At 40.7% G+C, this 24,441-nt stretch overlaps 1 protein-coding gene across 2 annotated transcripts in view; it reads left to right on the top strand.

Annotated features, from left to right (window-relative positions):
* The window catches only part of sipa1l3 (signal-induced proliferation-associated 1 like 3), a 90,888-nt gene that overhangs the window by 50,840 nt on the left and 15,607 nt on the right, over positions 1-24,441 (top strand). For both annotated transcript variants that reach the window (XM_015021627.1, XM_015021619.1), the window contains exons 2-8: positions 4,692-4,776; positions 12,167-12,829; positions 14,227-15,187; positions 17,911-18,041; positions 21,351-21,539; positions 22,122-22,296; positions 23,027-23,130. In XM_015021627.1, coding sequence (XP_014877113.1) covers positions 12,368-12,829; positions 14,227-15,187; positions 17,911-18,041; positions 21,351-21,539; positions 22,122-22,296; positions 23,027-23,130 — 2,022 coding nt within the window. In that variant the 5' untranslated portion in view covers positions 4,692-4,776; positions 12,167-12,367. The remainder of the gene's footprint in view (positions 1-4,691; positions 4,777-12,166; positions 12,830-14,226; positions 15,188-17,910; positions 18,042-21,350; positions 21,540-22,121; positions 22,297-23,026; positions 23,131-24,441) is intronic.

Below are 24,441 nucleotides of genomic sequence, written 5' to 3'. Positions count from 1 at the left end.
ACAGTATGACATTATGAATAAAAATGTTAAGTTGACACGAGAACAAAAAGGCTTTTATTCAAAGCAGGGAACCAACAATCGATAACTGCTGCTAAACCAGTATAACACTTGCGTGACTATTACTCTTATTATGTGTAACACATTTGTCTTTTTTGGATTCTGATACAAGAACTTAATAAAAAATATAGAATAAACCAGCGTTAAATTTAGTAGTTCCTTTCATGTGCATTTTGCTCAGGATATTATACCTTTTATTGCCATTATGCTCTTCAGAAATATACATTAGGAATCATACAATCCGATATTAGCTGGTAAATTAGTCAGGCTATCTGCTCTGGTGGCCTTCATGCAGCTTGGCATATTGCTTAGAGCTGAAATGATGCTGCTGACCCTGTTGAAACTTCCCTAGTTTTGTAATGTTTTGTACGAGGCCCAGTACGAAGAGCAGCAGCACGGAGTCGGAAAGCACCTTCGTTTTTACAAGCAATATGAGTCACCTTTATTACTAATTGTTACACAAACGTCACACAACACCTGAGAAACACACAAGTAGATGTGGGAATCTTTAGGTGCTTTATGCTCCATTTTCAATCCAGAAGGCCAAAGTGCAGTTACAGATCATTTGATTTATTTTGTTCCCTAAGTTTGTTTTTGTTAAACTTACTTAGCTTACTTTTTCTCACTCTGTCGATATTCTGGGCCGTCCACCAGCCGCCCACTGTGATTTTTTTTTTCTCGTTAAAAATTAATTGTTGGCAGGAAATTTGAAAATATGACTAAGCGGCCCGCCAGGCCTATAACGCAGAGGGGAAGCGCTCCTTGGTGCGGAAGGTTGCAAACTTTGTTATGCATTCGCCATAAACTGCCTGGGTTCTGCACTCCCACACTTCCTACTTCCATCTTTTGTGTTCCTCAAAACTAGGTTAAAAATCAACTCTGAATGTCTTTTCCAGGCAAGCGCTTTAATTAGCACTGTTATTGATGCCTACATTTTTCATCAACATTTCTGAAACATTCAAGTTTTCATGGATCAAAACTAAGCACTCCCATTATTTTCATGTCTAAGCTATCAACTGTTTATATAGTTTTCTTTTTATTAACTAAAAATCATATGAAAGTAAGGGACAAATTCTTTGATGCATAAAATGGAATTAAGGAAGTTTGGATTTGACAGGGATGTCAATTGCTAAAACTTGTGGTCAATAATTATTATGAAGTGTGCTGTGTTGTGTTTGGAGATTTAAAAGACCTCAAGGCCCTTGCCAGTCCTGAAAAACTACAATTTAAGTCGACAAAGTTATGTTTTAATTGCTTGTTGTTATAAAGTGAATTATTTGAAGTTGGTTTTAAATGTAAGTCATAACGGACTTTAAATGTCTTAAACAGAAACCTGCACCTATGGTTCAGTGAAGCCGTTTTAAGGAGGATAAAAACGTCCACTGTTCAGTTTCAGTGCATACAGTAGAAAACAGTTCAGGACCTCAGAGGATGGTGGGAAATCTGAGGTGTGAAAAGGTCGGAAGTGTGGCAGTCTCCACCTCCCAGTGTTGGAGTTTGAACGAACCAGCACTGCCTGCTCTGTATGGGGTCACCTTCTTCAACACATATGTGCTCATTGCCCACAGCAGGCTGCTGTGTGAATATCCAGACAGACATGAATTTTTCACAAACTGAAGTCTCTGGCACATTGGATTAAATCAAACTACGTGAGCCATTGCATTTACTTCAATTTTTAACTTGTATGTCACAATTTATTAGCTTACGGTTAAATGGTAAGATTGTGATTCATTTCTGGCAGTATTTGAATGTGTGCTATTTATCATCAATTTATTTATAAAAACAAAGCAGATGAACAATGTATTGAATTATCTTCGTCATTACAATATCTGCATATCTTGGCTCCCAGGGGTTTTTAAAAAGTGTTAAATTTGAAAATAAAAATGAAAATCCTTAAAAAGACTTTGACCCAAGGTCTTAAATTTAAACCGTAATAGTCTTAAAAGGTCTTAAATTTAGCTAATTGAAACTTGCAATAAGCATATGCAATATCATAATCACAAAGAGCTGCTTGGACAGAATATTTGGTAGAATACCATTTTAAAGTGTCATGCATGCAGCGATTCATCCCAGTATTGTATTTGGCCATTTTGACGGTGTTTCCCTGCCCAGGAACGGTGCGGTACGGGTCGGATACATGAGCCGCTTTTACAATGGAAAGAGAGAAAATAGCGTACCAAACCACACCGACCCGTGCCGTACTACTCAGTGGAAACGAGGCACAAGACTGGTGAAAACATTATGATGAAGAAGTAAACCGGAAAAATGTGGGTTAAATGTAATCAATACCGTCACTTTGCATCGCAATAGTATCTAATTACATACTTTCTTGATATTGCGCAGCGTTTGTCAAAACTAGAATTTTAACATGTCCATCCACATTTGCATGGGAATTCACACACACATATTGTCACAATCTTTGTGTTAAAGCTGGGATGTTATTAGCAGGCTGAAGTGTGAAGGAGGACTGACAGAAGAAGGTTTCTGCACCAGAGTTGACAGTAATCCATCTTACACACAACAAAATGCCAGTGATGGGAAAGGTGCAGGCATCCCTCCAGCTTTATGCTCTCGCTTTTCCCCCTCTGCTGTCACACTTCAGAGTAGTTGATGTCGTGATTTTATTTTCTATGTGCTTCAGTCATTTCTATTTATGCGTCTGTGGGTTTTTCTTTACTCATTCTATTTTTTATATCAACCTGCAAGAAACTGCGTGCAAAAATAGCCTGTCAGGTTAAATCTGACATATTTCTTATGATGGACTCAAGTCCTCGTGTTAATTAATGTCCACAGTCCTTTTTTCTTCTTCTTTTTTTCCCCCCAAGTTAACAAACAAACCTGTGGATGTTTCATCTCCAGTGAGCAAGCTGCACATCCTCTATAATGAGACAGGATTTGCATTTTCTTCTTAGCAAAACCTCTGACAGATGAACTTATTTATTTATGAGGCTATTTATTCTGGGTTCATCCTTTTTCTCAGACATCCACTGAGGGGGTTAGTCCAGCTCGGTTCTGGCTGTTTGACAGTCATTCTGTCTGGCAGTGCTGCACAGAACGACTCCTCTACTAAATATACACCAGATGCTCAAGATGCAATCAGTCACAAGTTCACGCTCAGACAGTAGCGCGCTGATGCCTGCTGGAACAGCATCTCTGCTGCTGCCGCTGCTCACAGAGGTTCACTCATAATGCTAAGAGAGCAAAAGCTTTAAGCTTGTTCAGGAATCCGCCTGTGTTTGTTTTACATAACCAGCTTTCTGATCCTCTTAATAACCACTGACCTTATGAAGAGGCGTTGACTCGACTCTGTAAACTTGTGCGAGAGGCGTCTTGTGGCGTCCATGTGGTTTAGCACTAATGATGGACACTAAACTTGTTTATCCTCTACGTCCTTTGGTGTGGGTGGTGTTGAGAAATTTTAAAAGCAAAGATTAGATCACTCTTGTTTTTTTTTTTTGTTTTTTTTTGTTATTATTTGCACTGGAAACAAAGCGTTAATAAACCAGATAGAACAGCTCCACAAACAAATTATTCATTTTATCACATACAGTATTGTTTTTAAGAAAAAGTTACAATCTGAGAAATACCTCGTCTGCACTTCCAATGAAAATTGACTCAAAAAAGTTTTGACTCGGGAGCTGCAAGTAAATTAATTTTCAGGTTTAAGTCCAGCTTCCATATAATTATTATATGCTCCTTTGTATTGGCCTATCACAAAAACATCCCAATTTGAATTTTGCAGTTGTAGTGTGACAAAATGTGAAAACATTTCAAGAAGAATTAATGCATGAGCAAGTTAAAGATGTGGCAGCACTTTACTGTGGTAAAACAGTTACTAACCCAGTCGGTGACCCTTAGCTACCCCCATTTTCTCCCCTCATGTGTTATGTTGTGTTTGGCAGGATAAGTGGACCCTGATAGATCAGTATTGATTAAACTGTATTTGCCAGACAGTAACGATGGTTCCCCTCAGGACATTGTTTGCTTGCTCCCACCCTGCCCCGCCTGGTAGTCTCCTAAGACCTTCTGATTCGCTCCCGTCTGCTGCTCTGAGGCCCCTCAATCTGAAGCAGTTCATGTTGCCTCCACGCCTTCTGCATTTTCATCTATTAAACAGGCGGCATTAGACGGGATAAGAGATCAAGCTCAGAGGACTTGTATTTGTTTCTTCTTATCTTTGCAAATTGAAAGTCTGAATTTGTCTACTGTTGTAATATTGTTTGCTCCAAGGTACAGTTTTTGATCAGCAGAAACCTACACTACCAGGAGTTTATGTCCATGGAGACTTGTTTACAGTGCAGCACAGACAGACAGCCTCAGGCATATCTGCTCAGAATCCTCACCAACAATGCACCCATATCGATGGCATTTAGTTTTTATTACCCCATACAGATAACTGGAAAAATAAAAAACAAAAAAAAACACACAATGAAGGTGTTGCATAGAGCAAACTAGTTGGACATTAAGAAAAAAAAAGTTTGTTAGCTTGTTCTTGATGTTAACTTTTCCTGTGCTTAAAGTATTTTTATTATGTATACCAAGAGCAGCCCTGGACTTCCCTGTCCACTGTCAATACAATAACAAGTTGACTTCAGTTTTCTGAAACTTTTATTTCACTTTTTTTCTCTTTATAGACTAAAGTACAGAGCTTCCTCTGCCTGCACAGTCGCACCAAACCTTTCACCAATTGCTTTGCCTGCACAGCTGAAGGCAGAAAAGGTAAGACTGCTGCATATTAAAAAGTTTAATTTTAATGTGAATGATCTATTAAACGATTTGGTGAATGTTCTGATCAGAGATTATGACCAGTTCACCAGTTTTATTGAGTTTCTGTATTCAGAATCTGTCTCCATAAATGAACTTTATAGAACTATTAAATTTGATGTTCTTTATTCTTAAATTTATCTTAATTGTTTTTTATTTTTATTTTTTGTCTCGATGCATTGTTGTATCTGTTCTTCTGGCATAAAAAAACTAATTATTTGTAGTTTCGTAACGACTTTATCCAAACATCTCAATGCAGTCCTATGAAATCATCTACTACATTAAACAAGCATTACCAAATACATTACTGGCATACAGCCCTTGAATACAAGGCACTTACATAATTAGCTAATATTTATTGCAGTCTGAGCAGCTACTTTCAGTGTTTTTGTGACGATAATGTGCTCTAGCATGCAGGCCTGGTTTATGTTCATGTTTTTTTGTGTAATTTATTATATTACTGTCTATATAATATATGAAGGCATGGATGTTTTTGTAGTTGTAAGCTAAAAGTGTGAAAAATGACCTGCAGCAGCACAGGACTATGCTGTTTAAATCAGATCTATAATTCAAGAATCATAGTCCAGTACAGACGTTGGATCAGAAAGATTACACCATGAGAGAGTCATACCCGTCCACGCCTGCTCGCCATCATTTCCTGACTTAAGCAACACCAGAGCTTTTTTTTCTGCTCAGCTCTGGATTTCACCAATGAGCTGATTTGAAGCATTCAGCAGCGTAAGGAAACATTTTCAGCTGCAAATGTTCTGAAAGTGCAGTCTAAATACAGTGACATGGGAGGAGCACAGCTCTAAAAACTTCACTGTTTTTGTCTTTTTCTCCTTCAGACTTCTGTTTTGTGTTTTGTTTAAATCAAGATTTAGTTGTCTGGGATCTTTTAAAGTTGCACAGATATTTAAAAGTTCAAACTAATTTTCATTTAGTTTTTAAATCCTTATCGCCAAATCGATCAGCAAATGATGACCGGTGGCTACAGTTCATTTCCTCCTGCTAAATTCAAGTCATTAGCATTTTTACATCAGTGTTTAGCACTTGCTAAATTAGTCTTCTCACCCTGTCCTTTAGTCTTCCTCCTCCTCCTCAAGGGCTGTCTTGGTGTCATGGGACAGCAGCCTGGCAAACAGATGGATTGAAGTGACACTCACAACTTTAGTGGGGATTCATCTGCACGATGTAGACGGAAATCAGCAGAGACAGGGACTGCAGGGATGGGAAAGAGTCGAGGGGAGCAGGGCGACTGTGAGAGAAGTGCAGCTTGGTGACTCTCTGGTCTGAGAGGCAGAGATGTCGCCTCCAGATAACCCAGACAGACTTACAGGCCCAATATAGAGCAGAGTCGGAGGCAGAGAACTTCCTTCCAGCCTGCTGTTCACATTTGTTACTGTTGTTTCTTGTGTTTCCTGTGAGAGTTTTGTTGTGATTAAAAGTTTTTCTCTCTGTATTACAAAGGCCAAGCGGGATAGACTCGTATCCCAAAGCAGGAGTAACATACTTAAATCATGTCATTATTTGGACTTCTATATACATAGTTGGAGGTTTTCTGTTGTTTCTTTCCCTTTTACACACAGCTGTAAGTGATCATTTAATATTCATGACAGCAGAACATCAACAACTAAATCTGCATGTTAAATGTGGGATGGAGGAAGTAAATCATTTTACTCCATCGGAGGATTGCAAGTAGACACACTGTCGTTCTGCAGCATGTCTTTGTGCGCATTAGGGAACAAACCCTAAAATATATTCTTGGTTCACTTAAGAGGTCTGACATTTTAGCACTTCAGCAGTGATGCCTTTGTTTTTAGTTCTCCACAAAAGGCCTTGAAGGTCTTGCTCAGCTTTAAATGTTGTTTTCTGTAGACGCTCATGACAGTGGAAAAAGTATTTAAAAAAATCATTATTGTTCATCAAAGTGGTAGGTGAAAAAGTAAAAATATAATATTTCTGTCTCTCTTTTTTTTTTTTGCTTTACACCCCATTTCTTTGGATCTGGTTTCCAGTTTGTTGAGTTGCTCTTGTGAAATACGACCCATTATGACCCCTTATTGAATTGGACTTGTTGCATTTTATTAAAACAGTGTGTCTGCGCATCCTTAAAAAGTCTGAAATTACTGTATCTGAAATTAAGGCCTTTAAATGTCTTAAATTAAAAATGTAAGTTGATCTTAAATATGTTAATCACAGGACTATTTACTCGAATATTATATGTACTTTGAATTGAATGCAGACATCTTTATGACTCAGGGCAGTTGAGGCTGCGGCTATCTAGTTTCTTATAAACCGCTGCTAGCTAACTAGCTAGCTTCTTTGCGTCTATCATTGGTAAGTGTAAATTATTGTCAGTTGGCTGGAGGACACTTGTCTTTGCCACCGGCTTACTTCTGTTGCCAAACCTTGCGATGCCAAACCCGTTCTGTCCTGGGAGTCCTGGTGGCGTGAATGCTGGATGTGCTGCCATCACACCGGGGGCCAGTGCTGCATTGTGCTGCATGGCGGCGTCAGGCTCTGCTCCTGTCTGCCGTCTGCCAGTCGGATGTGCCACCATATGTTCTTCAAAACCGCCCTTAAATCATCGTCTCTCCCACACACACTGTTGCTGGTGCGTTCAAATCACCTCTAGATGGTTTGTTTTTTGTCATTTTTTTTTCATCATATATTTTTGTTGACTCCCAGAAACCTTTGAGTGTTGGGAGATGCATTCCTGCGTCATGTGACTTTTGAATGTTGGCGTGCCCTGCTGTAACATATGGCAGGTTGATCCCTCCTCGCCTCTGACCCAGTGGTTTTTATTCAGTCTTCTCTGATCTGAGGTCCTCTGCATTGCTGTGACTGAGGAGCAGCAGCAGTGGCGGCGGCGGCGGCACCTCCTCCACAGTGATTACGCTCATTCCTTTGCGAGCTGGCCCTCTCTGCTTGCTCTGTCATTACTACCATCTAACCAGCGTAATTACCAGCCTCGGTGCATGTTTGCGGTGCATGCGCCAAGCCTGCCGCATGCTGGGCAAGTCAGAGCCAGTGTCCAGAGAAAGGAATGAATGATGGAGCCGTATTAGAGGTGCCACATCTTTATGCTAATCAATCAGTGTATGTGAGCAATTAAAAGGCGTTAAATGTCTCTGCTCCTTATGCTCTGAACTGTTGGCCAAATCTTAATGCGTGTGCATAATTCTCACTGCAGCAAAGGATGATTTTTCCTTCCCCCCTCCTCCTCTGGATCTTTTCTCAGTTATGTATAATTACACAAATTAAGCCGTCTCTTTATGTAACATTTCATGCATCAGCACAGTTTTGGTGTCCTTATTAACGTAGGTGTGTTTCAGACGGATCAAACAGACTGCTCTCTCTCATCAGCCGCATAATGAAGCCATTCTCCAACCGCTGCAGCTGGGGCGGATAATCTGGGATCGGGTCTCGTAGTGGATCACAGGATGGCCTTTTGAATGAGGACAGACTCTGTCAGAAAGCATGATCAGAGCAGGAGCCTTTGGCTCGGAAATGCTTTTCCTCCTCCATAAACAAAGATGGGACAGACTGGTGTGGCGACTTAAAAAGACATAAAGTGAGGTTCTGATAGCCGTGAATGAGATCATTAATGCTTTTATGCGTTTCAGTCCCAGTGTGTGAGTAATGCAGCCCAAAAATAGATTCAGCAAGGATGAGGATGCAGATATCTTGTGGGCTGTAAAACACACGCACACACGCGCACGCACACACACATACACACACACCTCGTTAAGTTGGACTTGAAACATTTTTCAAAAATTCACACAAACCCGCTTTCAGAGGTTAGGATTTAAGAATTGTAAATATTTTGTCGCTCTTTATGCACTTGTTGCTTTTTTTTTTTTTTGCTTTTAAATCACTTTTCTAATTATTTAAATTTAGTTTAGTGGATTTAAGATTCAACTTAATGTTGTTTTAAGTACATTTCTTTGACCATCTGAATATCAGAGCATGTTTATGTAAAAGCCTGCTGTTAATGAGCAGTATGGGAGAAATAAGAAAATTATTTTTGTTAATGAGTAAGCGTATTAATAATGTTATAAATTCAGGAACTTTTTAAAATAAAAACATATATATAAAATAACAGTTTTATTTTAAGCAGAATGTTGATTGTAGTGAATGTTGGAAACTACCGGCACATTATAAAAGGCTTAGATTATGCACCACAGATTTGGAACAAACTTCCAGAAAACTGTAAAACAGCTGAAACACTGGGTGCCTTTAAATCTCAACTTAAAACCCACCTGTTTATAGATGCTTGTGGCTAAATTAGGGTTAGAGTGTTTGTTTTGATGTCTTTGATGTTTTTACTGTTTTTATCTTTAGTTTTTGTCTATTTATTAATTTCTTTTTATTTCTCTTTCTCACTGTCTACATTTTAATGATGTAAAGGCCCCCGGAAAACGTCCCAGTTAAACGACGTTTAACTAAAGTCCTACGGAGTTTAGAGTCCCAGTTGACGGCGTTTCAACTACAAACCTAGAGGTTGGAGTCCTTGTCAAACGGTGTTTTTGACTAAAGTCCCAGAGGGACTTAAACGATATTTAACTGAAGTCCTAAAAGGGGTGCGGGTTTTAATGTTTTTATCTTTTTTAATCTTTTTCAAAATCTCTTTCTCTTTCTCACTGTTTATTCAATGTCTCATGCTGTTTTTATTTTAATTATGTAAAGCACTTTGAAATGCCTTGCTGCTGAAATGTGCTATACAAATAAAATATGATTGATTGATTATCTACAGATGGTGTTCTTGTGGATATTGGGCAAATTCACTGAGATATTTCAGTGACTTCTGCAGTTTGAGGAGAGACTTATGGAGATAAGAGCTTTAATCCCAAAATGGAGTGGATGGATGAATTAAGCACATTTTACTTTAACACTCATCTGCAGCCCTTATTTGAAATAACCAAACTTCACAGATTCTTAGGCTCATATTTCCCCATATTTCCTTTACGAATCTCCTATTTAAAATGCTCTTGTATGGTTTTTTTTTGTGAGATTTCATGCAGAAAAAACTGAAAATATCAGCTTAGCTCTCCACTACAAACAAAAGGCGAGAGCAGAAGAAAGGAAAACTGTATGACCTGTACTGTATGCCATGTAAGATTATTGAAGATGAGGTTTTTCCCAGGACAATACTAATTTCCTGTTCCATTTGATGTGCTGGATCTTAGTTTAAAAGCATTTCAATGAAAACGGTTTTTGATTCCTCAGCATTAGACCTACCAATTAAAGCTTAGTTTATGAAGATAAATTTGATCAATTTTGATTTTTTTCTCGATTGGTGCAACTCGATGTATAATTTTTAATCATTACATTAATTATCTCCCTTTTCAGCCAGTAAATACAACTGAAATCTGTGCGTCAGACATGTTTTATCGACTGAAATCACCATTTGCTCATTTTATCTCTGCAGACTGTGATTATAAAACCGATGAAGCGTTCCATATAAATAACACTGAAAACTAGTAATTTTAATGAGAACCCTCATTAAGACCCTTGCAACAGCTGCTGCACAAGGGCCAGGCTTGATTTTTTTCACTTTAGTTCACAGACCAACATGTCACCAAGCTCCCATTTCTTGCTGCATCACCCAGTGAAGTCATATTGTTGCCTCAACAGGGGAAAAAAAGAAAGAGAAAAACATTCCTACTGTTTAACAATGAAAAAACTCAAAACAAAAATATATTGTTTTTCTACTTTTTTTCCCCCTTGCCTATTCTTAGTAAAGGGGGATAAAATTGATTTCCAGCTTGCCAAAGCATGCTTGTGAATGAGCTGCTGTCCTTGAAAGGCCGTTGGATTAAGAGTTGATGCTGTGTGACTGTCGTATCGAAGCATGTCCGTGTGGTTCACTGAGCAATGTACTGTGCTCTTTCTTGACTTTTTCCCGTCGCTCTATTTATGGCTTCACCCAACCTCACCCCTCCGGCTGATGCTGTGTCACTGCTGCCCTTTTCTGTCTTCTGGTATTTATTCATCCCTGTTAATTTCACGAAGATGTAATTGTCTCCCTCTGCTGAAAAAAAAGAGTTGCATCTTTTTTTTTCTCATTATTCATAACCCTCCCCAGCTTTTAGCACTTGAAAAAGCTTCCAAAAGTATTCACACCCGATGAAAGTGTTCATCCTTCAAACTTCAGTGTATTTTATTCTCGTTTTACATGACAGACCAGCCCAAATTAGTGCATAATTGTGAAGACACAGTTAAAGATGAAAATGGAAAATCAGTGTTGTGCGTTTTTATTTAGCTTCTTTAGTTTCATACTTGGCTCGGCCAGTTGCCTTCAGAGATCATCCATCGTGGTGGTGGCAGAAACATGCTGAGGGAATGGTTCAGATCTTAATTCAATTGAGAATCTGTAACAAAGACCTGGGAAATGCTCTTTACAGACACTTTGTACCCACTCTCTCAGCTTGAGCTATTTTATGAAGAATTAACTGGAAAGGTAATTGCATAATACATTTTTCATATTTTCGTTATTTCAACCTAGAGCTTCACAATTTACCAAATTACAATCATCACAATATCTGTGTACACAATTGTGGCAGTATTCATGGAAGCAATATTTGCTAGGTTACTATATTTAAAGTGTTAGCCAATCAATTGAATGGACTTTTAAGGTCCCTAAAGCTCACATCAGTCATAAAAATGTGGGTTAACGATATTCAGTACCGTTTTCAGCTATCACAGTGATACAAACTGTAAGGATTTTCAGTTTGCCAAAACATGCTTGTGAATGAGCTGCTGTCCTTGAAAGGCCATTGGATTATAAAGTGGATGCTTTATAAGGATGCGCTACTTTTTAAGTGGGTCTGAACTCTCCAAAACAATAAATTGTTGCTTTAACGAAACGGGTGAGAGTTTAAGTGGAGAGTCAATGTGTTTTTTAGTAGTAGCATCCTTTGAATGCCTGGTAGGGTGAAAACTCTCTTTAGATTGCTTTTTGTATGTAACTTGGTTAGGCTTATGATATTTTTCAGAATTTATCTCAAGTGTTTCAAGGTTTTAATCTGCGGCAAAGTGGTTCTGTGTGCAGGCATGAGCGCCGGAGTGAGTGATGATAATATTCAATGTCAGCCTCTTGAAGATTAGCCTCAATGGGAGAAATTCTCTGTCATATCCCTTCACCTTGTTTTCTCTCTGGCTTATCAGTCTTACAGTACGTTACAGCTGAGTGAGTCGCCCTCCTGAAGCCAAAGCTCATTCTGGTTGTGTGGTTAGAATTTGGGTCACGCAAGCTCTCCGATTTAAAAATGATCCCTAATTTGTTTTATATTTGTTGAATTAATTGCTTTCTGTTGTTCTTTTTTTCTTTCTCTTTCAGAAAGCTGAGAATAATCCTAAAGGAAGAAGATCCAGACTTGTTCCACCATGCTCCACTGAATATTCTCCATCTCCCCACTAAAAGCAATGTTTCTGGGAGATAGAGGCCACATCAGAGTGTGTGTGGGGCCCCTCCCTAGTGCCCCTCCTGAGATGGGATGCCAGAAGCCTTCCCACCGGCCCTGAGCTCTCCCGGAGCGTCATGAACACCTACAGAGACAGGGGGGTGACCTGCGTCTCCTCAGACCTTCTGGACGGAGGCGGAGGGTTACCCCAAAACGCTCCACTTCATCATACCCCCAATGGCCACCCCAAAGAACCAGTGGCACAACCTCGCATCTCTGTGCCCAAAATGGGTGTTCGTGCTCGGATCGCCGAATGGCCTCCCCGTCGCGCGCAGTCCCGGGAGTCGCTGCTCGAAAACGGGCAAAACGGGAGCAGTCACTACGACGACTGCTCCGTCTCGTCGTCTTTTTTGTCATCCGACGGCAGGCTAGTGCGAGGAGGGGTCGCCAGGCTGCCCCGCAGATGGTCGAAGGACGTGGAGTTCAGAGGCGGAGGGTTCATCGGTGACAGAGGTTCGCCTCTCAGTCTGAGAGTCTTCCCACCACTGAGACAGCGCTCCAACAGTGAAGTAACGCTCAGCGAACAGGATGAAAATGAGGTGAGCCCGAAATATTTCTCCCAATTTCTGTTTTTCCTGTGCGTCGCGTCGGAGTTGAGAAGAATAGGATGTGTTGTTTCCTCATGGCGGCGGTCCAGGTTTTCGACACAAACCTCTTGCTAATGAGGTACACAGATGGAAGTCAGTTTGGGTTGGCCTGCAGAAAGCCATGCTTCGCTTTGCCTTGCCAGCTGTATTTACAGCATTTGTGGGCTTAGATAAAGTGTTCCCCCAAAAATTAGGACTTGAAAATATTAGCTTGTCTCTAATGAGTTCAGTCTGCTACATTTTCTTTGTTTTTTGGTGAAATACTGTTGATATAGAAGGGGAAAATGGTTGCCAAATGAGCTTGTGTGGTGTAGAAGAAAACATTACTTTACTGATGGAGATATCCTAAGTGTGAGGAAGACTCTCTCTTTGGTTGAGTGAAGAAACGTCCTCTTATCCTTATCAGGTTCAGCAAAAGTCCCAAAGCTTCAATCTTAGTTTAGGCCCCGACAAGTTTTATAGTTCTTTAAATTGTACAATTATTTCTTCACTTTTTTGTCAATTGAACATTGTATACAGTATAATACACAACTGCAACTTCTAAAAATTTTAATATTTTTGTCATTTCAGAAAGTTACATAGATTCATTATGACATTTTTTTCATTATGACTAATGAAAATAAATTGAGTGTTGCAGAATATAAACATAAAAAACGTGACAGGTAAGTGTTTGAGTTAATTGGAGGAACACCTGTGGACTTATTCTGAGTACACTGCTTTCTTGCTTGACATTGTGAAAAAATATACATAAATCAGCCAAGATATCAAGTAGAGCATTGTGACTCATTCTTGGGTGCAGGAACATTCATTTGTTCAAACAATAATATGCAAGTGTAAACACCGTGGCAATGCCCTGTTCATCAGGTTCTGTCCTCTAGAGAACAACGGGTTTTGGTGCAAATTGTGTGTTTCAGTCCCAGAACAAGAACAAAAACAAAAGTCCTTGTAAAGATTCTGGCCGAAGCTGCAAAGAGTGTCCATTATAATTTTGGAAATCCCATCTGACCTACAACAGTCAATGTTTATCTGATTGAATGTCAGAGTAAGGAGAATAAAAAAGATGTTATTCTTTTTTTTTAATCTTTAAAGAAGGATTTAAAAAAGTATGTTTGCACATACTGTTTCTGTACAGTGTGCAAACATTACATTTCAATTCTAATACTAAAAGGGCTGGAGTAAGACCATCTTATGTGCTGTATTTACTTGAGGGAGTTAAACATTAACTTGCAGAAACTGTAAGAAACTAGTTTGTTTTTTTTTCTTTTTTTTTCTTTTTTTTTACTTTGTCATTAAAAAAACCAACTCTTACTGTCCTTTTTATAATTAATTTCTTCTTGTTCTGCCTTCAGGTGGAGGCTCGAGGTGGTAGTGGGTTTGGAAACCGTTTCCGAGTATACGGCAGCACCTCTTCCATCGACATCCAGGGCATTCCCGAGCAAGGCTTCTTTGAAATGCTCAGCCAGTTCCAGCAGGAGAGGCCTGACCAGCGCAGCTTGGCTCCCGCACAACTCGGAGAGCTGCTGCGAGTTCCGGACCCGCCGTCGAAGACGCCATTCCCCGCCACTCCCACAGGTGGGGACGACAAAGGAACGGGGAGGAAGGACGGTACAGAGAGAGTGAGGAAGAAAAGTGGTGGGACGGAGTCTGCGCTGGGTACTTCCTCTCTGTTCAGGAAGCTTCGGAGCTCCAGTCGGGGGGAGCTGGACGGAGGAAAGGGAGAGGCTAACGAGGACAGGGGAGGCAGAGGCTCTACAGATGCCTCCTATAAACCCTGGGTGTGTCCAAAGAGCTTTGCCCACTTTGATGCTCAAAGCGTCCTGTTCGACCTCCATGAGGCAGCAGCTCAGCGCAGCTTTTCCACTCAGCGGAGGAACACCGCCACCGGAGCATCGGCCGCTTCGTCCTTGTCTGGCTCCAGATTGTCAGCTCCGAACCTGAACGACCCCATTTACTCGAGCATCGAGGATCTGACCCTTAACCTCGATCAGAGCTCCACAGCCCCCTCCCTACCTGCGGACCCTCTGGATGGGCCTGCAGCGCACTCTTCAAGCCCGCTGCTCCTCTCCTGTCCCCACTTCCTCAATGAGATAGGCGGGCACAGGGAGAGAAACGTGAGCTTCCTCAGCTCCTCAGCAGAACGAGGAGATGGAGATGGAGGAAGAGGGTGGCTGAGGAAGAGTAACGCCAGCATATCTGTGCTGGAGATCCCCATTGAAGAGCAGGAGATGAGGCTGGAAAGACTGAAACTGTACGGCATAGAGCATGTAGACCTGGGGGCTCGCTACTACAAAGACTACTTCCATGGGAAAGGTAACGCTGAGTTACACTGCAACACATTTGACCCATGGTGCAGGGATGGGTCGTTAGCTAGTTTGGTTGGTTGACAGCTGGATTATTAGCTCAACTCCATTATTTAAAAAATATGACTTGTAATCATGACAAAATGTTTTTATTTTGCTGTAGACTTTAGATTTATGAACCCGACCTGAAAGCCTGCTTGGTCGTGTGGTCCTCAGGCTTCTGTTATACATTTATAAAGCTTACAGTGCATACAGCACAGAGAAAAATAAACAAGAATGCACAATGTAAGGTTAATCTACTTGTTATAGTCTAAACACATGAGGCGGTAGTTTACCCTGTTCAGGAAAAGAAGAAAGAAAGGTGCAGATGTTCATTAGACAGCAACAGCGCAAGGCACATTAATGCGCACCCGACCCTGTCCTGCTCTGCTCCTATCAGTCGCATATCCCAGATGATTTACACTTGACTCACCTGTGGGCACAACAAGCGACGAGATGGGGCTGGAAGCAAACGCTGATAGCTGGAGAAGGGACACTACTTACTCAAATCATAGCCTAAAAACAAAACCAGTAAAACCGTAATTAAAATAGTATGTCGGGTTTAGTTTAGCCGTGGGCCTGTAATTAAAGTTGATTAGTCGGGTCAGATTGGACTTGAACACCATTGATAGCATTAGTCATTGCAACAGAATAATAAAATGTGACGTACCTCACAGACAACTGAAGCTTTATTTTATCTCACAGTACACTTATTGTACTGTTTAAAGCTGAAATCCCCGGACCCGCCCTCAGTTCTCCACAATCAGAACCACTTTACCTTTGTCTCCTACAATGTGGTGCTTACACACACTGCACTGTATTGGGTAATTGGGTCGAGATTTTACTTCCAAATAAGCATCATCATCAGTGTTAAGCATTCATAGAAGGTTGACTCTATCCAACCATCTAAATATTTTATTGATATGATTCATGAAAATCGTCTAATTGTCAAAATAGAATCGATCACTAAAATAACTGGTAGCTGCAGCCTTAATGCAAAGATGCTTGAAAGAAAAATACTTTTAGCCAAATACAACAAGGACTTCTACAAGTGATCCCAGTTGAGAAGCTGCAACTACAATTTCTTTTTATACTTGTATTTAATAACTAAATGACATATAATTTATTTACTGTTAGTTTTTCTACAGAGAGTCATGTCTGTATATCGTTGCTATTTTTCCGTCACTCAGGTTTATGTCTTACTCTGTCGTTACTGTTTGCCAGAGTCTTATTTCCTAGACGTCATCCACTGGTTTTGACTAATCAGCTGCTGGGACGCAGCAGAGTTAAGTCGACTGGCAGCCCGCCGGGAGTTTTAATTACACATGTACCTCCTATTTGGACGGCTGGCAAACTCTGAGCCGATGATACACAGGCAGTACTTGACACCTGAGCCATCTCAGCTTTGTTTTACATCTGGCTTTTAGTGTCAGAAAGTAACGCTCACCTTAAGAGGGGAAGTGGTTAATGTGATCTGTGTGGCCGTTTGTAGTCGGCATCACCTCTTCAGACACTTTTGATGCCACTTCCCCTTTGGCAAGCATCATCTGGCTGCGGACTAATTAGTGACAGATGTTATTAGGAGCATGCGTGCAGACAAGCGTGTTCGAACATCGTATGCGAGGAAGACTCAGGCCTGCAGCCGCACAAATAAAGGTTAGCATTCCAAAAATACGTTAGGTCCTCTGACTCCATGCCGTCTCAGCTGTCCCCCTGAACGCCGCTCTGGTTGTGTTTGCGTCTTTGCTGCGGCCGCGGCCCCCTGTGCGTGTCAGGATCTTCATCAAAAAGCTGACATTTTTGCTACAGGTCATGACAAGCAAGATAATCAGACGCGAGTCTCCTCACAGACAGGTTGTCCCAGTTCAGTCCAGTTAGAGGAGGGATCTGCCAAGTTGTATTCATCCTGAAGAGTCTGGATAATTTGTGTTTATGCTCCTGCCGCGCTGCTGCCTGTGGCGTTCGCTAGAAGAGGGCTTAACTCTGAAGCTTTGGAAGCAGCTGTGCGAGGTGCATGTGCGGTCTGTCAACAGCTTTCTCTATGTTTAATAAGTAGAAACGATCACATTTGGTATCAAAACATTTTGAAAACTACACTTTTTAATCTTTTAAAGGTGACAGAGAAATACAGTTTGTTGTGGTTGTGTTTTAGTTGGATTTTATTAGAGATGCACCGAAACTAAGATTACATTATATTGGCCCAGAAAAGCCTAACGGTGCATCGGTTTGTTTAATTATTCAATCAATATTTCCTCATCATTCCTGCATCCAGTAGAAGTAAAAGATCTGATAACTATCGACCACTTATTTCTTCAACCTTTTCTTTGCACCCAGGTCCTGACTTAACTTTTTCAAACTGATTTTGTAATTATCAATTATAATGTTATAATGGTATCTGCTCTGCCCATGACTCTTCACACCCTCTCCTCCTTTCCACTTTGTAAACATGTAAACCAACTCACTTGCAACTCTGACCAACTTCTTCTTGAGTCAACAGCGAAAGAACGCACTTCGTTACATCTGTTTAAGATATTTTACTCTTTATGACCATTGTAGTTCAAGCAAAGGTGTACCAGCAGCCTCTCCTGTGTTGCAGCCATAGACACAACACCAGCACCATGTTCAGACGTAAACAGATGAAAAGTTTTTTCCCAGCACAAACTGTAACCTTGGTTAACTGTTGTCCTTCACCAGAGCACTCCAACTACTTCGGGACGGACGATAAGCTGGGCCCCGTGGCCGTGAGCATTCGCAGGGAGAAAGTGGAGGATACCAAAGACCACAAAGACCAGTACCAGTACCGCATAATCGTCAGGACCAGTGAGGTACGCTCGTCAAGATTTCTGATTGACAGTGCAGTGATGAGTCAGGTTAATTCCTCACCCAGGTTTTCTCTGTCCCAGTTTTCCCTCCCCTCACCCCTCAGCTTAAGCCCCGTCTCTGACCTGCCACTGGGAACATTCCACCTGTTCAGTCTGTGCACATAAAAGCCAAAGTAAACACTATCTGCTGTGTCTGAAGCATTTGGCATGCCTTCAATGACAACTTTGCTTTGCTTTCGTGGACAAAATATAGTGCAATGTGTGAACTGGGATTTTTTTTTTTTTTCTGGTTAACCAACCCAAAGTACTAAATAATTGTGAAGGAGAATTAGAAATAGTTTTTATTTTGTTTTCGAACCCTTGAAAACGTTTGAATTTCAGTTACCAAGGTTTGGAAAGTGCTTGATAGTCAAACTGCACTTAGTAATAAAGTGCAAGCTAACATTTGATTAAAAGCCCACATTTGTAAAGCAGTATTTTAAGTTGAAATGAGCTTTATTATTTAAAGATAATAAAGAGACACATATATTTTTTTTTATCTCACTATCTGAAGTTAAATCAGACCAAACTTCTCTTGTTTTAGGTCAGTTAGCATCAACAAAATTATTCATATTTGTTAAATACCAGAAAACTTTGTGAGAATATTTTTAGAGATTCTTTTCGTAACTTTCTCAGACCAGTCAAGACATTTCAAAACATAACATTTTGTTATATTCTACTTTGCCTTGTCCCTGCTGTTGTAGAATACTATCACAATATATTAATGATACTGAGTTGAAACTGTGTTCTTTAGTTCATTTTCATTGTTTGTTTGTTTTTTTCTCCAACGTGTGATGCTGTGCTGGAAAAGATTGAACCTTCACTTTTGTTAAATTTTACTGTGGCAAAAGGTGTATGAAACCTGCAGCACACACATCCATACGCAGCTTCGACTGTATGCGTATCAGTGTTGTTGCTTTGCATAAAAGTGAACGTCCGCCACCAGACTCAAGTCTCTTGCGGCCTCTAACAGGGTTTTCCTGGGTTTCTATGTTTCATCCATCCCAGGAAAAAACATCCCCGCAGCATGATGCTTCCACCGCAGTTTTTCCACAATCTAGATGTTGTGTTCACGATGATGTGCATGAGGTTTTGCATGTAAGCCAGAATGGTAAATTTGGATGTCATGTGATCAGATTAGATTACATGCAGGTAGCCTCTATTTATAATGAGGTGACTTCTAGAGGTAATTGTTTGTACTGGATTTTGTTATGCGACATCACAGCTATGGGTGTTGAATACAAATGCACGCTCTATGCTTATTTGTTATAATGTTACCAGATTCTGGGTCACCACTTCCCAAAATTTTAATTTTTACTGGTTTTGGGAGTCTTAAAAAAATCACTCCTTTTTGTCTGAATTGTTGTTGTTTTTTTTGGCCTCGACATTGTAAAGGCTGAAAAACAAAGTTCCCCCCGTGTTCATTGCGTTGGTGTGGTCTTAGTGGAAGTGAAGTCTTCATTGTGGTTGGTGTGGTGTTGTCTTTAGCTGGATTACATGGCTGCCTGGCCTCATCACTTTACCTCTGATACAACAATGGAGCATGCCTGCTCAAGCTCACAGAGCTAAGCTAGCAGAAAGAGGCCTGGTTTTCCCCCAGGGGGGGGGGGGGGGAGAAGAAGGCAGACATTGATTTCTGAATTTACTCTGTCCCACTCAAGCCGCAGCGCCTCTCAAATATCCTTCCCCTCTAAGTATGTCATTTAATTCTGCGCAGCAGTGCTGACACAGCAAGGTGAAGAGAGTTGCTCTCTCTGCCCTCCTTCCTCTCAGCCTCCCGTCACTTTTTTCTCCCCCTTTTTTCTTTTTTTTAAAAATCACCCCCCACTTCTCATATCCCAGCTCAGCACGCTACTCTCTCCGCCGTCGCACAGCAGCTGACAAGCTGAAACAAAAGCTTCATAACATCAGCTGCTTGTCAATCAGGTTTGACTCCTCTGCAGCAGATTCCAGCCTCCGAGGTTCAGCTGTCGCTCTCTCTCTCTCTCTCTCTCTCTCTCTCGCTCTCGCTCTCGCTCTCTCTTTCTGTGGCCCCTGCCAGCTCCAGAACGCGTTATGCATTTTTAACGACTCCACATGTGAGTGAAAGGGGTGTGAAGAGAGCAGCCCACTCCTGTTGACTGTACCAACCCCATACAGGATTAGTCCTCCTGTTATTAAGTGGGTTAATTACCGATCAGTAGGGGGACAGCACACTGACTGTATGATGTGCTGCAATAATATTAAATCACGCACATTTTTCTGAGTGTGCGCTTGACAGGGAGGGCGAGGGAGGCAGTCTTTCTTGCTTAACGATGTTTGTAGTTTGCAGTTTTCTAGAAGCTGTGTACACCGCAAAACAACAAAATCTTACCATGTATTTTTCTAGTTTCTAGTGCAAGTATGTTATTACACTTATAATAAGACAAAACTGGCTTACAAGCAATTTTTTATCAAGATATATTGAGCTTGTTTCCATAAATCATTCTTGAACATTGATATAAAGGTACTTGTTCCTCTTGCAGATTATTCCCACTTATATCAAGACATTTTTTCCATGTTAGTGAAAAAACCTGCCAGTGGAGCTACTACTTTTTTATCAACATTCAATCATTTCTAACTTAAAACAAACTGGTATATCTTGCTGAAAGGTCACTTGTGTGTTAGTTCTACTCTATTTCAGCTGTACCAAGATATTTGCACTAGAAACTAAACTAAAACACTTAGTGAGGTTTTGTGTTTTTGCAGTGTAGGACATGCATCAAACATGTGGAAGAAGGTGGTCTGCTCAGATGAGGCCAAAGTTTAACCTTTTGTTTGTGTGGAGGAAGGTTATCACTACATGTCATCCCCATAGTAACGCATGATGGTGGTGCAGGAATGCTTTTCTTCTTCATCAATGGGAGATGGATGGAGCTAAATGCAGGAAGTCCCATAAACATACCAAAGGCTTGAAGACCAGCAGGGCCATAACCATAAACAAACATCCAGAGCCACAATGAAGTAGTTTAGATCAAATCATATTAATGTGTAAGAATGGCCCAGACAAACTCCAGACCTAAAATCTGTGGTGAGACTTGAATGTTGCTGCTCAAAGAAGCTCTCCTTCTGAACTTTTTACAAAGAAGAATGGGCAAAAATTCCAGTCTAGATTTGCAAGGCTCAAAAAAATGAAGATCTAAATGTGCATTAAAGTTTGCAGTTGAATCACAGCAAAAGTTGGAAAAATTCAAGAGTATAAAAAAACCCTGTTGTCCTTGTCCCAATCCTTTTCTTTCTGTCGTCCCCGTGTAGCTCGTGACCCTGCGTGGCTCCATCTTGGAAGACGCGGTGGCGTCGACAGGGAAACACGGCACTGTCCGAGGTCTTTCGCTCAAAGACGTCCTGGAGCAGGTCGTCCCTGAGCTCAGCGTCTCTTGTCTGAGGCTGGCGCTCAGCACAGCCAAAGTCACAGAACAGCTCCTCAAACTGGACGAACAGGGGGTGAGTTTAATGCTTCTCTGGATGACCGGGGGGGTCAAACTCATTTTGACGCACTAAATATTCAGGGCTATTTATTAAATTACAGGGGGGTTTTTTTATAAATATTTTTGAAGCTTCTGCTTAAGTCGAGTAGCTACAAAGAATGCAAAGCAAAAACAACTTCAGATAAAGCAGAACAGTGGCATATGGTTTACTCAGACTGTGTGGAAATTGTGCCTGAACCATGTTGTATCTGATTTAATGTTGGAGCAAAGTACAAAAAGTGGGCAGAGAAAGCTGAGTCGAAGCAGGGTGTGTCACGAGTATGACTATGTAAAGATAAAAACTTTAATGCTTGGCCACGTTATCTTTGAGCTGTTTCCTCGTGAGCGGAGTGTGAGGTATTTTGCCAGCAGTCGGTGTGGTGTTTGTGTAGGTGGATTATACAACAGCGAAACTGTACTGTGTGTTTTAGTAAGCACGTCCATATATAAATACACTTTACTGCTGGGTTAAAGTCTCATCCGTTGACAAGCAGCTCAGGAGGTTCAGACTAACATCTCATCTGCTTGTCTTTGTTCTGTGTGTCCATGCACGTTGCAGCTGAGTCACAAGCACAAAGTGGGTGTTCTGCTGTGTCGTGCGGGCCAGAGTACAGAGGAGGAGATGTACAACAACGAGGAGGCGTCGCCCGCCTTCTCTGCCTTTCTGGAGCTGCTGGGGGAGCAGGTGCTCCTCAAGGGATTCTCAAAATACGCTGCCCAGCTCGACACAAAGAGTGAGAGGCTCTTCCTTACTGTAATAACTGTGTTCCTTCAGTAGATTCCCAGATGCTAAATAAACACGTGGGGAGAAGAGGGAGCCATTTTTAACAAACAAAATGGTTTCAAGTTTTACATAACTGTTGGGCAGTCAATGCAAAGTATTTTTTTTTTTTCAGTTGATTTATGTTCATACAATCGAAAATTTAATTTGACTAAAAATTTGAATATTCGCCACGCATCTGCTCTTTGTCCACTCGTGCTTATCCTTCTACTCAACTTTCCATTAGGATACAGAACTCCATGTTGATCCTTTGCCTGCTTTGCAAAGAGGCGTTTTTGACTCACCCTCCTTGTCGAGGGTGTCCACGGAGGTCTGCTGAACTGTCGAGTCTGCAGCTTTTCTCACGTTTCTGTATTATGTAATATAAAATTTTTGGAAAAACTTAACTTTTGGTTTTCATTAGGCTTAAGCCATAGATCATTTTGTGTGTGACAAATCTATCTATAAATGTGTTTCATGAGAATAAATGACCTTTCTGATGATCTTCAAACCTTTAGAACTGCAGCTGTTCTTGGTCTGGTACCAAAACGTCAGGAGGATTTTATTCTTCTTCTAGTTTTCTTATTCTGGACCTCTGGAAACGCAGCGACTCAAACCAGAAAAATCGCTTTTCAACAACACCCATCTGTGATCTACATTCGACTTTAAATATAAAAAACCTTCATTTTCCTCCCTCTCCCCAGCCGACTCGACAGGCACCCACTCCCTCTACACCACCTACCAGGGCTATGAGGTGATGTTCCACGTGTCCACCATGCTGCCATACATGCCCAACAACCCGCAGCAGGTAAACACGCCCATTAACATGCAAAGCTACCTGAGGCCGTGCGCTTTGTAGCTGGTCAAACACCGCTGTGTGTACGAGGAAAGCACTTCCCTCTGTTGTTGTCCAGAGCCTTTCAAAGCGTGTCTGTGGTTGTGAGTTCAAACATCCCTTTTTGCTCCGAATAATAAAAGCAAGAATCCAAGATGTCGTAACCCGTGACTTGTTCGTTCTTTTTTTTTTTTCTTTTTTTTCCTTTCTTTCATTTAGCTTTTTTGTGCTTTTATAGTCTCGGCTCTTTTTGCCTTTGTGGCTTTTCTGTCGGCTCTGCTTTTCCGTCTTTAACTGGCACAGCGCTGGGTGGGGTTCACCAGTGAGTAGTTATTAGTATATGTTTTTTTTTTCTTTCTGCTTTAGCTTTTTTATCCTAACACAGCAGCCGTGCCATTCACGCTCACTTTACAGTCCACGCTGTTCCTGCAGGTTCCTGAAAGTACATTAAAAAGTAATTATGACGACTTGATTTTATCTTCTAGTTGCATCTTCAATTTTTGCTTCCAAAGTGGACTTATTGCCATTTGTTTTGGAATTAAAATGAAACTTTAATGACATTGCATATTTTATGAGGTTTGGCTTGAAAAAGAGTCATTTAAATAATTGACTCATCTTGCTGTTATAATATTGCAAAGGGTTCAAGTTTATAATCAACGCATTAAAGCACTGGAGCTGCATATCTGAGCCAACAGTTGAAAGTATATGTGAATATATTAATACACTAAATACATATTTGCGGTGGATTTTATATGAGGCTCCTCAGAGTTCACAGCTGAGACTAATGTTTAATTTGCAAGCTTTATAATATTTTTTCTGTGTACATTTTTATACTATAACTCAGTGCTTGGAAATCTGGGGGGGGTGAGTTAAACTAAGGAATATTCAGGTTTAATTTTTTATTAAAGAGTGACAAACATTGTAAATAAAGCTAATTATGGAGCACCAATTCATGTACTTTTTAACAAAATAAATTTTAGGTCTTGGTCGATGTCAAACATCTAAAATTATGCACACAACAAAACATGTACTACAATCTGTTAATATTCTAATATTGTTTGAAAAAAAAACATCTGAAATTATTTCATGGCCTCAGAGGTCAAACTTTATTCTAAGAACGTCCAATAAAGACAGATATCAGATAACACTGTGAAGTTTTACTTGTAGAAGTGAATCTGTGCAGTAGCTTCAATATGAGCTGAAAAATGTAAGTATTGGAATCAAAAATAGACCCTGTTTGATGACTTTTGTGTCACAATAAAACCTTCAGTCAGAATATGAAGC

The sequence above is a fragment of the Poecilia latipinna genome, unplaced genomic scaffold, assembly GCF_001443285.1.
Source record: "Poecilia latipinna isolate Pla-1442-1.1 unplaced genomic scaffold, P_latipinna-1.0 Scaffold85, whole genome shotgun sequence".
NCBI lineage: Eukaryota > Metazoa > Chordata > Actinopteri > Cyprinodontiformes > Poeciliidae > Poecilia > Poecilia latipinna.
Note: the sequence above shows the minus strand (reverse complement) of the source record. Positions and strands in the feature narration are given on the sequence as shown.